At 40.0% G+C, this 13,491-nt stretch overlaps 1 protein-coding gene across 3 annotated transcripts in view; it reads left to right on the top strand.

The window, feature by feature from the left end:
• GALK2 (galactokinase 2) overlaps window positions 1-13,491 on the top strand; it is a 154,758-nt gene that overhangs the window by 30,118 nt on the left and 111,149 nt on the right. For all 3 annotated transcript variants that reach the window (XM_027554052.1, XM_027554051.1, XM_027554050.1), the window contains exons 2-3: window positions 5,181-5,269; window positions 8,666-8,789. In XM_027554052.1, the coding sequence (XP_027409853.1) occupies window positions 5,181-5,269; window positions 8,666-8,789 (213 nt within the window). The remainder of the gene's footprint in view (window positions 1-5,180; window positions 5,270-8,665; window positions 8,790-13,491) is intronic.

Below are 13,491 nucleotides of genomic sequence, written 5' to 3'. Positions count from 1 at the left end.
TGTAGGATTTCTATCGTGGCTATCCCACAGAAACAGGATGGACCCCCACCCCCAAATTTGGTTTGAATATTGAGACTGGTAATACCACATGAAGAAGAGGGTATGAAAAGTTTATTATTCACATAATGAGATTTTCTGGGGAGGGCGGAGCAGGCCACCCAAATTGATCAAAAGTGGCTTGAGAGAACAGGAAAAGGGACTAGCATGAGGTTTTTGTAGTGGTTAGGAGATGGAGCTGGTGTGCTGTGGTTTGGTTGGTGACAAAATAGAGAATACTTGGCTTTTCTACAAAGTACTCTTTTATTATTTATTTGGCTATGCCAGGTTTTACTTGCAGCATGTGGGATCTTCAGTTGTGGCACACAAGATCTAGTTCTCTGACCAGGGATCAAACCCTTGCCCCCTGCATTGAAAGTGTGGAGTCTTAGCCACTGGACCACCAAGGAAGTCCCTCTTTTGACCTATAAAATTTCTTTTGTTTAATGTTGTCTCATCCTTGTCATTTCTTATTTTGTGTTTTATTAGCCCCCATTTTCTTAGCTAGTGGTTTGTCTATTTTGTGCACGCAGAAAATGATAGAAGTCTGGAATAGTGAAGCAATGAGAAGGAAGAAGACTTTATATCCTTGAATGATCATCTATAGTGGAGATGATCTAAATGACTATCTAAAAGACTCTTCATCTCTGTAGGACAAATACAAGAAGCTAGCATCTGAATGCATGCAGAATGCTGATGAAGATTCCACTATGACATCAGCTCTGGGACTTCCCTGGTGGTGCAGTGGATAAGAACCTGCCTGCCAATGCGGGGGACACGAGTTTGATCCCTGGCCCAGGAAGATTCCACATGCTGCAGAGCAACTGAGCCCATGTACCACAACTGTTGAGCCCATGCTCTAGATCCCAAGAGCCACAACCACTGAGTCCACCTGCTGCAACTATTGAAGCCCATGCGCCTGGAGCCTGTGATCCACAAGAGAAGCTGCCATGATGAGAAGCTCACACACTGCGACCCATAGTAGCACCTACTTGCTGCAACTAGAGAGAGTCTGTGGAAAGCAACAAAGACCCAGAACAACCAAACGTAAATAAATAAACAGAAACAAACAAACAAAACAAACATCAGCCTGGGTTCCTGGATGACCCAGGAGGGCTCGAGATGGTGGAGAAGGATGTGAGCTCACTTGTTCTGATGAGAACACCAAAGTCACAACTAACTGCTGAACAGCTATTTCCAAAAGTCCTGGAACCTACCAAAAAATACCCTACTTCCAAAGACAAAGAAGAGGCCACAACAAGATGGGGGGGCATAATTGTGATAAAATCTAATCCATACCTTCTGGATGGGTGCCTCACAAACTGGAAAACAATTATACCACAGAAATTCTCCCACAGAAGTGAAAGAATGAGCCCCATGTCAGGCTTCCCAGCCTTGAGGTCCGGCAACAGGAAGAGGAACCCCCAGAGAATCTGCCTTTGAAGGCCAGTGTGGTTTGATCACAGGAATTCCACAAGCCTGGAGGAAACAGAAACTCCACTCTTGGAGGGAGCACACAGGGTCTTTTGCACACCAGGACCCAGAGGGGAAAAAAGCAGTGACCCTGTAGGGTACTGGGGTAGACTTACCTGCTAGTATTGGAGGGTCTCCTTTGGAGGCAGGGGGTAGCTGTGGCTCACTGCAGGATCAAGGACCCTGATGGTGAACTCTCCTGGAGGCCACCATTAGCCCCACCCAATGGCCTGCAGGCTCCAGACCAAACAATCAACAGGGAGGAAACACAGCCCCACCCATCTGTAAATAGAGTTTGGGATGGCTGTCCCAATTTTAGGAGGACATCTTGAATAACTTCCAAGAATATTCAGTGTATCTTTTTATCATTTTAATAAATTTCCTTTTTCCTTAAATTTTTTGGTATGATTTTGTTTATTGTAACTAGTTGATTTTTAAGATCAATTATTTAATTAATGAATGTCTTGAATATGGTAGGTCTATTAGATATTTACTGTCTTGCTGTTATTACTCAGATACAACATATTGTGGGACTACAAACAGTGGTAGGTCTTCATAGAAGTGACTTGAGATGATTTAACAGCATAAAATTATTAAATATAAGCCTTTTTGATCTGGGAGGGGCCTATAAGGAATCAGTTCAGTTCAGTTGCTCAGTTGTGTCCAACTCTTTGTGACCCCATGAATTGCAGCACGCCAGGCCTCCCTGTCCATCACCAACTCCCAAAGTTCACTCAAACTCATGTCCCTCGAGTTGGTGATGCCATCCAGCCATCTCATCCGCTGTCGTCCCCTTCTCCTCCTGCCCCAAATCCCTCCCAGCATCAGAGTCTTTTCCAGTGAGTCAACTCTTCACATGAGGTAGCCAAAGTTCTGGAGTTTCAGCTTCAGCTTCAGTACTTCAGTACTGGAAGTACTTCAGTTCCTTCCAAAGAACACCCAGGACTGATCTCCTTTAGAATGGACTGGTTGGATCTCCTTGCAGTCCAAGGGACTCTCAAGAGTCTTCTCCAACACCACAGTTGAAAAGCATCAGTTCTTCGGTGCTCAGCTTTCTTTATAGTCCAACTCTCACATCCATACATGACTACTGGAAAAACCATAGCCTTGACTAGACGGACCTTTGTTGGCAAAGTAATGTCTCTGCTTTTGAATATGCTATCTAGGTTGGTTATAACTTTCCTTCCAAGGAGTAAGTGTCTTTTAATTTCATGGCTGCAATCACCATAAGGAATATCTAGTTCAAATTTTCTAATCTTACAGATGAGGATCCAAGGGAAAATGATTTTCCAAACTTTAGCATTGAAGTAGAAGCCCCATTGGAATTAGAATTGTAGTCTCCTGTAAAGTAATGCTCAAAATTCTCCAAGCCAGGCTTCAGCAATATGTGAACCATGAACTTCCTGATGTTCAAGCTGGTTTTAGAAAAGGCAGAGGAACCAGAGATCAAATTGCCAACATCTGCTGGATCATGGAAAAAGCAAGAGAGTTCCAGAAAAACATCTATTTCTGCTTTATTGACTATGCCAAAGCCTTTGACTGTGTGGATAACAATAAACTGTGGAAAATTCTTCAAGAGATGGGAATACCAGACCACCTGATCTGCCTCTTGAGAAATCTGTATGCAGGTCAGGAAGCAACAGTTAGAACTAGACATGGAACAACAGACTGGTTCCAAATAGGAAAAGGAGTACATCAAGGCCGTATATTGTCCCCCTGTTTATTTAACTTCTATGCAGAGGACATCATGAGAAATGCTGGACTGGAAGAAACACAAGCTGGAATCAAGATTGCCGGGAGAAATATCAATAACCTCAGATATGCAGATGACACCACCCTTATGGCAGAAAGTGAAGAGGAACTAAAAAGCTTCTTGATGAAAGTGAAAGTGGAGAGTGAAAAAGTTGGCTTAAAGCTCAACATTCAGAAAACAAAGATCATGGCATCCGGTCCCATCACTTCATGGGAAATAGATGGGGAAACAGTGGAAACAGTGTCAGACTTTATTTTTTGGGTCTTCAAAATCACTGCAGATGGTGACTGCAGCCATGAAATTAAAAGATACTTACTCCTTGGAAGGAAAGTTATGACCATCCTGGACAGCATATTCAAAAGCAGAGACAGTACTTTGCCAACAGAGGTCCGTCTAGTCAAGGCTATGATTTTTCCTGTGGTCATGTATGGATGTGAGAGTTGGACTGTGAAGAAGGCTGAGCACCGAAGAATTGATGGTTTTGAACTGTCGTGTTGGAGAAGACTCTTGAGAGTCCCTTGGACTGCAAGGAGATCCAACCAGTCCATTCTGAAGGAGCTCAGCCCTGGACTTTCTTTGGAAAGAATGATGCTAAAGCTGAAACTCCAGTACTTTGGCCACCTCATGGGAAGAGTTGATCATTGGAAAAGACTCTGATGCTGGGAGGGATTCAGGGCAAGAGGAGAAGGGGACGACAGAGGATGAGATGGCTGGATGGCATCACTGACTCGATGGACACGAGTCTGAGTGAACTCCGGGAGTTGGTGATGGACAGGGAGGCCTGGCGTGCTGCAATTCATGGGGTCGCAAAGAGTCGGACACGACTGAGTGACTGATCTGATCTGATCTGATCTGATGTGATATCCAGTCTAGTTTTCATTTGTACTAGGTTGAATAGCATGTCTCTTAATTCATGTCTACCTGGAACCTCAGAATGCGACCTTATTTGAACTAGCATCTTTGCTTTTGTAATCAAGTTAAGATGAAGTCATATTGAATTGAAAAGCAGAAGACTCAGGTTCAATCCCTGGGTCAGGAAGATCCCCTGGGGAAGGGAATGGCTACCCCTCCAGTACTCTTTCCTGGAAAATTCCATGGACAGAGGATCCTGGTGGGCTATAGTCCAGGAGGTTGCAAATAGTTGGACATGACTGAGCAACTAACACACGTACATGCATACATGTGCATGTGCATGTGCGCCCACACACACACACACACACACACACACACACACACACACATCCAGTAAGTCTGATGGCCTATAAGAATGAAAAGCAGTCACAGATAGAGACACACAGAGGGAATTACATGTGATAACATAAGCAGACAGTGGAGTGATGCAGTTGCCAGCCAAGGAATGCCAAGAACTGATGGTCACCATCAGAAACTAAAAAGAGGCAGGGAAGGATTTTCCCCTCTAGGTTTCAGAGGTTTTCAGAGGTGCTGCCAAACTCTGATTTTGGACTGCTGGTCTCTAGAACTCAGAGACAATAAATTTCTGTTGTTTTAAGTCATCCAGTTTGTGAAGCTTTATTGTAGCAACCCTAGGAAACTGATACAGTACTCCATGGCTACATTTTTTAGTATCAAGAGATTCTTCTCTGAATATTATTTAGAAATTATACAGAAGGTTATATTCTTCATAATTGAAGGAAAGAAGTTTTTCTTTGTGTATGTCTGTATTAAATTTTTTACTCTTCTGTGTGCTTAGCTATACTCTTGTGTCACTTAGGGGGTTATAGATTGTTTCATCCAGGGATTTTCAAAGAAGTGTCAGTAAAATAGCTTGCTTTCATTATTTTTAAAGATAATAGTGGTGATGTATATGAACTATCTGTGTGGTGTTTGTGGGTGTGTGTGTGTATCACAGGTTTTTCTATTATCTGGATATTATGAAATATGCTACTCTTGTTTTCAGATTGCTGAAGCTAAAAGAGATGTTTAATTCTAAGTTTGGATCTGTTCCCAAGTTTTATGTTCGAGCACCAGGAAGAGTCAATATAATAGGTATGTAGAAAGTTCTTTTTCTTAATTTTTTTCCTCCTTTGATAAGATCCAAATTTTTGTTAATATATCAGGAGAACTGGAAAAATAGAATGTTTCCCATGTATCTACTATAGCAAGTTAAGCTTTTTTCATAAGAAAATACGATATTTTCATCTTTCCCAGTCCATTTATTGATGTTAGTTTTGTCCATTCATTTTTAAAATTCAGAAGTTTGTTGAAACCTGGTTGTTCCCATTATTTTCATGAAAGATAGAAAGATTTTTCTGGGTTGCAGGTTAAGTTTTTTGACTACAATGAATAATTTTGGTGGTTTTACATTTATTCATTGGATTAGAAGAATACAGGGAAGCCCAATAATCCCTTGCTTTTAAAAATGTGGTGGCCTAGAGAATGAATATCTGAATGAATGAATGTTTTATCAAGAGAACTGAGAAAATTCCAAATCAAAGGAGGATTAAAAAGAAAACTTTGTATACTAGAAAGTGAAAGTGAAAGTCGCTCAGTTGTGTCCAACTCTTTATGACCCCATAGAGTGTGTCCATGGAATTCTCCAGGCCAGAATACTGGAGTGGGTAGCCTTTCCTTTCTCCAGGGGATCTTCCCAACCCAGGGATCGAACCCATGTCTCCCACATTGCAGGTGGATTCTTTTATAAGCATACAAAAAAGTTAGTTGAAATAGTATAACGAACTCCCATGTACCCAAAATGTAGCTTCAATTATTAACTCAGGAAAGCTGATTTTCAAGCATATATGGAGGATTTTAAAAATATGAGATATTTGAACATGGTTAAATGAGGTAGAAGAGGAGAATTGAGTAAAGTCAGTGGAGAGAAAGAGATCAAAGATATCTGAGAAAAGAAGAGATAGAGAAGGATTCTCAAGAGGGCAAGAAGGGTTGGTATCTACAACATAGAAAGAGGGCCACTTTGAGTCTTTTTAAACAGAAGGTGGGAGTAAAAAGGATGCAGGTTGATGTAAATAAATGTATAATTTTGGTATAGAAGGTTGAGGGAGTCCTTTTGGGGGAAGGTTGAAAGTGTTGGATGTTTAAAGAGATGGCAGAATGTTTGAAACAGCTTTGTCAAGGATGGGAGAGGGAGATAACTGGAAAAAAAGAAAAAGTTTGCTTGTAACAGTCAGATCTGGTTAGAGCTGGAGACCATGGAATTGTAGCAATAACAATCTGCAGGTTTGTTCATTTCCCCACTGCCTTTCAGCTAGTCCAAGTTGCCTACATTCGATCTAGCTTTAGGGTTTTGTTTTGGACGGAGGTTACAGAGAATGACAATGCCATCCAGAAGTTGCCAATACTGTCAGAAGGGGTAGATGAAGTAATGAACCCTGGAAAATATGCTAGGTAGAAAAATAAAGGTAAGAGGGAGCCTATAGGTTACAGAGGGCAAAGAACTGAATCTGAAAAACAGGTTAAGTAGGATAAACTGAATAAGAGAAATGGCACTTTGGAAAGTTTTAGTAAAGAATGTGATATTTGGAGCAAAAATCCATAGATAGAAAAGTTCTAGGTGATAAGGAGTTCTATGGTCATTACTGGATTTGTCAAGACCATTTAAGTAAGATAGTTGAAGCAGAGAGGAGGTCAAGTTCTCCAGAGGTCAAGGCATTAGGAAACTGGGGCCTTGGACTGAGTTGTTTTACAAGATTGGGATGGAGAGAGTGGAATGAGATGCAAAGGTCTTCAGAGAGGAGCAGATGTCTAAGATAGTCAGAGATGAATGTGGTGGAGATGAGAAAATGTGGTTTGAACCTCCAAAGCACAGGACAGGAAAAAGTCCTGGAAACAGCAGAGTTGGGAGGAGGTTATCACCAACTCCATGCTACTGAGAGAGAATTGCAAAGCATCAGTATCCTCAGAGGAGAGCCAAGTTTCACTTAGTTTGGGGAGTAACAATTTTCCTGAGTAAGTAATTCTTACTCAATGAATGCTGACTATCTCATTTTAAGAAAAGGGGGGGGATTATGCTCTAAGATAGTTATTTAATTAGTTCTTAGGATGAAATGAATTTCAATCTTTATTAAAAGAATTATTATATTTTCTGTTAAAGTGTCCAAAATGTAATCATTGTTTTTTTCCTTACTTGCCAACAGTTCTTGCTCCCCAGGATGGGTTCCATTAGTTTTTGCAAAGGGAGGAGTCTTCATTCTCAGAAGGCTGTCATTCACACTGTAGCCTTCCCAACAAAATCTGGTACCTCCCTAGAATTCTACTTATTCAAATATGCATTTTCTATTTGTGAACCACTGTCCTACATTGTAGTTTTGAAGGAATTTGGGGAGAAAGACAACTTTGAATTGTCATTTGAGTTGTTCACTCATCGTTGTCAATTCATTAAAAAAGACAACAACTCTAATTTTCTTAAAGGACACATCAGTGTAGAAACAAAAGAGTTCTGCCTGGAATAATATGTAGAATCATATTTATTTAAAAATGTAATCAGGCGGTTGAATTGTCTTTTGTACATTTTATGTTTCTTAGTTGATCAATGTCTGCCATAGAAGCAAGCAGATAGGGCTTCCCAGGTGGCGCTAGTGGTAAAGTACCTGCCTGCCAATGCAGGAGAAACAATCAGATATACAAACCAGTCTCAGGAATATATAAGTGAGCTTGCTTAGCTCATCTTTCTTGAATTGTTATTTTCTTTTAATATTATGAATAAAAACCTTGAGTTTAAATGAGTAATTTGGAGGAAACATTATGGGGTAGCAGGCAAAAAAATTCCTGCTGATGATTCATAGAGGAATTAGAATGAAAAGAATAGTTTTCTATTTCCCTATTATATATAAAATTAAATATTTTTTTCTAGCTTCCTTTTCCTTATCCTAGCTATGTCTAGCACATTCAACACAACTAATCAGTGTCTATCTAATTTGTTAGGCATTTTATTGGGCCACAAAGATAAATAAAGCAAGTCTTCACCATAGTGAGTTCATTGGCTAGTAAGGAAAAGAGTGGTACTCACGTAATATTAATATAAGAGAGAGGATGCTAAAGGTTTCCATTGTCCATATTGAAAAAGTTAATACAAAGGAGCAACAGAGAAAGGAGACATTGCTTTTCTTGATGCTCCATATAACTAGTCACAAAACATAAATATTCAAATATAATTATTATGAATTAGAAAGTGGAAAAAACTTGAAAATATTTAAAGAAGTTGAAATATTAGCAGAAACTAATAACTAATATACTTATTCTAGCAAAAGTTCCTGGTTCAGATGTCAGTGAGAGAAAGAAAATTGAATCACTTTCTGCCTTTAGTATTTTTATTTTTTGTTAAAACCAGGCTAGTGGTCAAGTTTTTCCTATATGTCAACTTACTTGAGTTTCTCATGTTTCATATGCCAGCAATGATTAAAAAATGCTTTCTCTTTATTCTAGGAGAGCATATAGATTACTGTGGATATTCTGTTCTTCCTATGGCTGTAGAACAAGATATGTTAATAGCTGTGGAACCTGTGAAAACACATGTTCTCCAGCTGGCCAATACCAATCCCTTGTACCCGTGAGTATTTAGAATTGCTACCGTGTATGTGTGTGTGTGGTGTGTGCATGGGTATACGTGTGTGTCTTTGTATTTGTACTCAAATGGTATCTTTAGGTAATATCAAATTTATAATAAGTCATTTAATTTATTGAAAATTTGTATCTGACTTCAAAAGAATCTGTTCCTATTTAATATTTGTTCATTTTGTTCATTTACTTAAGAAACATTTATTGTTGTTGTTTAGTCACTAAGTTGTGTCCAACTCTTTACTACCCCATGGACTGTAGCTTGCCAGGCTCCTTTATCCATGGGATTTCCCAGGCAAGAGTACTAGAGTGGATTGCCATTTCCTTCTCCAGGGGATCTTCTTCACCCAGGGATTGAACCTATGTCTCCTGCATTGGCAGGTGGATTCTTTACCACTGAACCACCTGGAAAGTCTGAGAAACATTTACTCAAGATGTATTCTGTGTCCTACATTATTTTAGATACTGGGTCAAAAAAGGATGAAAATAACCCTTTGCCCAGAAGATATGTATCATCTGTTGAGCTTAACTATCTCTAGCAAAGTCAAGGTGTATGCCTTTCTTGTATTACTAGGCCACCCTCTCATTCTCTTATCATAACATCTTACCATGTTGTATAATCATTATCTGCTTACTTGCCCGTACTCCCATAGATTGTAAGCTCTGTGACTTCAGGTAGTGTTACCTCTCCAGTGCTCTAGCCTCAGTGTCAAACATAGAGTCTGGAACACAGTAGATATATGTTTCTAGTACATATGCTTTATCAAGTTAAGGGCATATTTTTGTTGTTGTTTTTACTGTTTTGGCTATACCACGTGACTTGTGGAATCTTAGTTCCTGACCAGGGATTAAAACCTTGGCCCTGGCAGTGAAAGTGCCAAGTCCTAACAACTGGACCACCAGGGAATTCCCTGTTGTTGTTTTTTAATTCTTGATTTACTAAGATTAAAAAAGTCACTTAATGATTATTGGATTTTATTAAATGCTTGTGTAGTATTGAAGATAAGTTTTAAGATATTATGAATTATACCAATGTATTTTCCAATGTTGAACTCTTTGCATTCCTGGGATAAGTCCAGTAAGCAGGACCTGGTTTGTTAATTATAATAAAAGGTCTTGGCATGTAATTAGCGCATTATATTTTTGGCTTATTGTTCATTGGACAGTTTGCTTGCAGTAATATTCATTCATTCAGCAAATATTTTATATGTATCTATACCAGGTTATGCAAGATAATAAAAATTCCTGACTTTTAGGTGAAAGTTATTGTGAAAGGTCATTTTTCTGTTTATTTTGCATGATTGAGATGTTATGTACATTTAGGACCCTTTAAGGAGAAGGCATGGAGAAGGAAATGGCAACCCACTCCAGTATTCTTGCCTGGAGAATCCCAGGGACGGGGGAGCCTGGTGGGCTGCCGTCTATGGGGCCGCACAGAGTCGGACACGACTGAAGCAACTTAGCAGCAGCAGGACCCTTTGAATAAAATCTTACATTATCTCAAATACAATTTTGTGTCATTGTAACCATTTAAAACTGGGTGCCATAATTTGTTATATTGATTTATTCAGATTCACTGAACACTCCCACATGTTAAATGTGGGAATTTCACTTTTTTCCCCACAAAAGCAGAGCCTGAGATAGACGTGGAAGGAGGGAGAGCATTTGGGAAATAGTGCCAGGAGCAGTAGTGAAAGAGGATGGAGACTCAACTAGGGAAGCAGAGGTGAATTATCAAGGCAGGTAGCTCCTGTGTAAATAAGGGGCTTTACTCCACTGGACCCTTAGGACATATGCATCATGCTTTCCAGAACTGTCCACATGTCTAGCATGCATTGCATGAAGAACCCATAATTTATTTATTCACCATTGATGAATATTTGGATTATTTCCAGCTTTTGGCTATTATGAATAATTCTGCTATGAATCAGTTCAGTTCAGTTCAGTCGCTCAGTTGTGTCCGACTCTTGCTACCCCATGGAATGCAGCACGCCAGGCCTCCCTGTCCATCACCAACTCCCAGAGTTTACTCAAACTCAGGTCCACTGAGTTGGTGAAGGCATCCAACCGTCTCATCCTCTGTTGTCCCCGTCTCCTCCTGCCTTCAGTCTTTCCCAGTATCAGGGTCTTTTTCAAATGAGTCAGTTCTTCCCATAAAGTGGCCAAAGTATTGGAACTTCAGCTTCAGCATCAGTCCTTCTAATGAATATTCAGGACTGAATTCCTCTAGGATGGACTGGTGGGATCTCCTTGCAGTCCAAGGGACTCTCAAGAGTCTTCTCCCAACACCGTAGTTCAAAAGCATCAATTCTTTGGTGCTCAGCTTTCTTTTTGGTCCAACTCTTGCATCCAAACATGACCACTGGAAAAACCATAGCCTTGACTAGAGAGACCTTTGTTGGCAAAGTAATGTCTCTGCTTTTTAATATGTTGTCTATCTTGGTCATAACTTTTCTTCCAAGGGGCAAGCGTCTTTTAATTTCATGGCTGCAGTCACCATCTGCAGTGATTTTGGAGGCCCCCCTCCCTGAAATAAAGTCTGTCATTGTTTCCACTGTTTCCCCATCTATTTGCCATGAAATGATAGGACTGGATGCCATGATCTTAGTTTTCTGAATGTTGAGTTTTAAGCCAACTTTTTCATTCTCCTCTTTCACTTTCATCAAGAGGCTCTTTAGTTTTTCTTTGCTTTCTGCCATAAGGGTGGTGTCATCTGCATATTTGAGTTTATTGATATTTCTCCCGGCAATCTTGATTCCAGCTTGTGTTTCATCCAGGCCAGCATTTCTCATGATGTTCTCTGCATATAAATTAAATAAGCAGGGTGACAATATAATGCCTTGACGTACTCCTTTCCCAATTTGGAAACAGTCTTTTGTTCTGTGTCTGGTTCTTACTGTTGCTTCTTGACCTGCATACAGATTTCTCAGGAGGCAGGTAAGGTGGTCTGGTAGTCCCATCTTTTTAAGAATTTTCCACAGTGTGTTGTGATCTACACAGTCAAAGGCTTTGGCGAAGTCAATAAAGCAGAAATATATGATTTTTTGGAACTCTCTTGCCTTTTTGATGACCCAACAGATGTTGGCAATTTGATCTCTGGTTCCTCTGTCTTTTCTAAATCCAGCTGGAACATCTGGAAGTTCACAGTTCACATACTGTTGAAGCCTCGCTTGGAGAATTTTACTTTGTTAGCATGTGAAATGAGTGAAATTGTGTGGTAGTTTGAGCATTCTTTGGCATTGCCTTTCTTTGGGATTGGAATGAGAACTGACCTTTTTCAGTCCTGTGGCCACTGCTGAGTTTTCTAAATTTGCTGGCGTATTGAGTGCATTACTTTCACAGCATAATCTTTTAGGATTTGAAATAGCTCAATGGAATTCCATCACCTCCACTAGCTTTGTTCATAGTGATGCCTCCTAAGGCCCACTTGACTTCGCATTCCAGGATATCTGGCTGTAGGTGCTATCTCGTGGTTATCTGGGCTGTGAAGATCTTTTTTGCGTAGTTCTTTTGTGTATTCTTGCCACTTCTTAGTATCTTCTGCTTCTGTTAGGTCCATACCATTTCTGTCCTTTATTGTGCCCATCTTGGCATGAAATGTTCCCTTGGTATCTCTAATTTTCTTGAAGAGATCTCTAGTCTTTCCCATTCTATTGTTTTCCTCTATTTCTTTGCACTGATCACTGAGGAAGGCTTTCTTATCTCTCCTTGCTATTCTTTGAAACTCTGCATTCAAATGGGTATATCTTTCCTTTTCTCCTTTGCCTTTCACTTCTTTTCACAGCTATTTGTAAGGCCTCCTCAGACAACCATTTTGCCTTTTTGTGTATCTTTTTCTTGGGGATGGTCTTGATCTCTGCCTCCTATAAAATGTCATGAACCTCCGTCCATAGTTCTTCAGACACTCTGTCATATCTAATAATCCCTTGTATCTCTTCACTACCCTGAAAAGTATGAAGGGGCAAAAAGATTGGACACTGCAAGATGAACTCCCCAGGTTAGTAGGTGCCCAATATAATTCCAGAAAGAATGAAGAGATGGAGCCATAGCAAAAACAGCACCCAGTTGTGGATGTGACTGGTGATTGAAGTAAAATCCAATGCTGCGAAGAGCAATATTGCATAGGAACCTGGAATGTTAGGTCCATGAATCAAGGCAATTTGGAAGTGGTCAAACAGAAGACAGCAAAAGCGAACATCAAGATTTTAGGAATCAGCAAACTAAATTGGATTGGAATGGGGGAATTTAACTCAGATGGCCATTATATCTACCACTGTGGGCAAGAATCCCTTTGAAGAAATGGAATAGCCATCATGGTGAACAAAAGACTCTGAAATGCAGAACTTAGATGGAATCTCTAAAAACGACAGAATGATCTCTGTTCATTTCCAAGGCAAACCATTCAATATCACAGTAATCCAAGTCTATGCCCTGACCAGTAATGCTGAAGAAACTGAAGTTGAATGGTTCTATGAAGACCTATAAGACCTTCTAGAACTAACATCCCCAAAAGATGTCCTTTTTATTACAGGGGCCTGGAATTTAAAAGTAGCAAGTCGAGAGATACCTGGAGTAACAGACAGATTTGACCTTGGAGTACAAAATGAAGCAGGGCAAAGGCAAACAGAGTTTTGCCAAGAGAATGGACTGATCATAGCCAACACCCCCTTCCAACAACACAAGAGAAGACTCTA

This window comes from Bos indicus x Bos taurus, chromosome 10 (genome assembly GCF_003369695.1).
Source record: "Bos indicus x Bos taurus breed Angus x Brahman F1 hybrid chromosome 10, Bos_hybrid_MaternalHap_v2.0, whole genome shotgun sequence".
NCBI lineage: Eukaryota > Metazoa > Chordata > Mammalia > Artiodactyla > Bovidae > Bos > Bos indicus x Bos taurus.
Note: the sequence above shows the minus strand (reverse complement) of the source record. Positions and strands in the feature narration are given on the sequence as shown.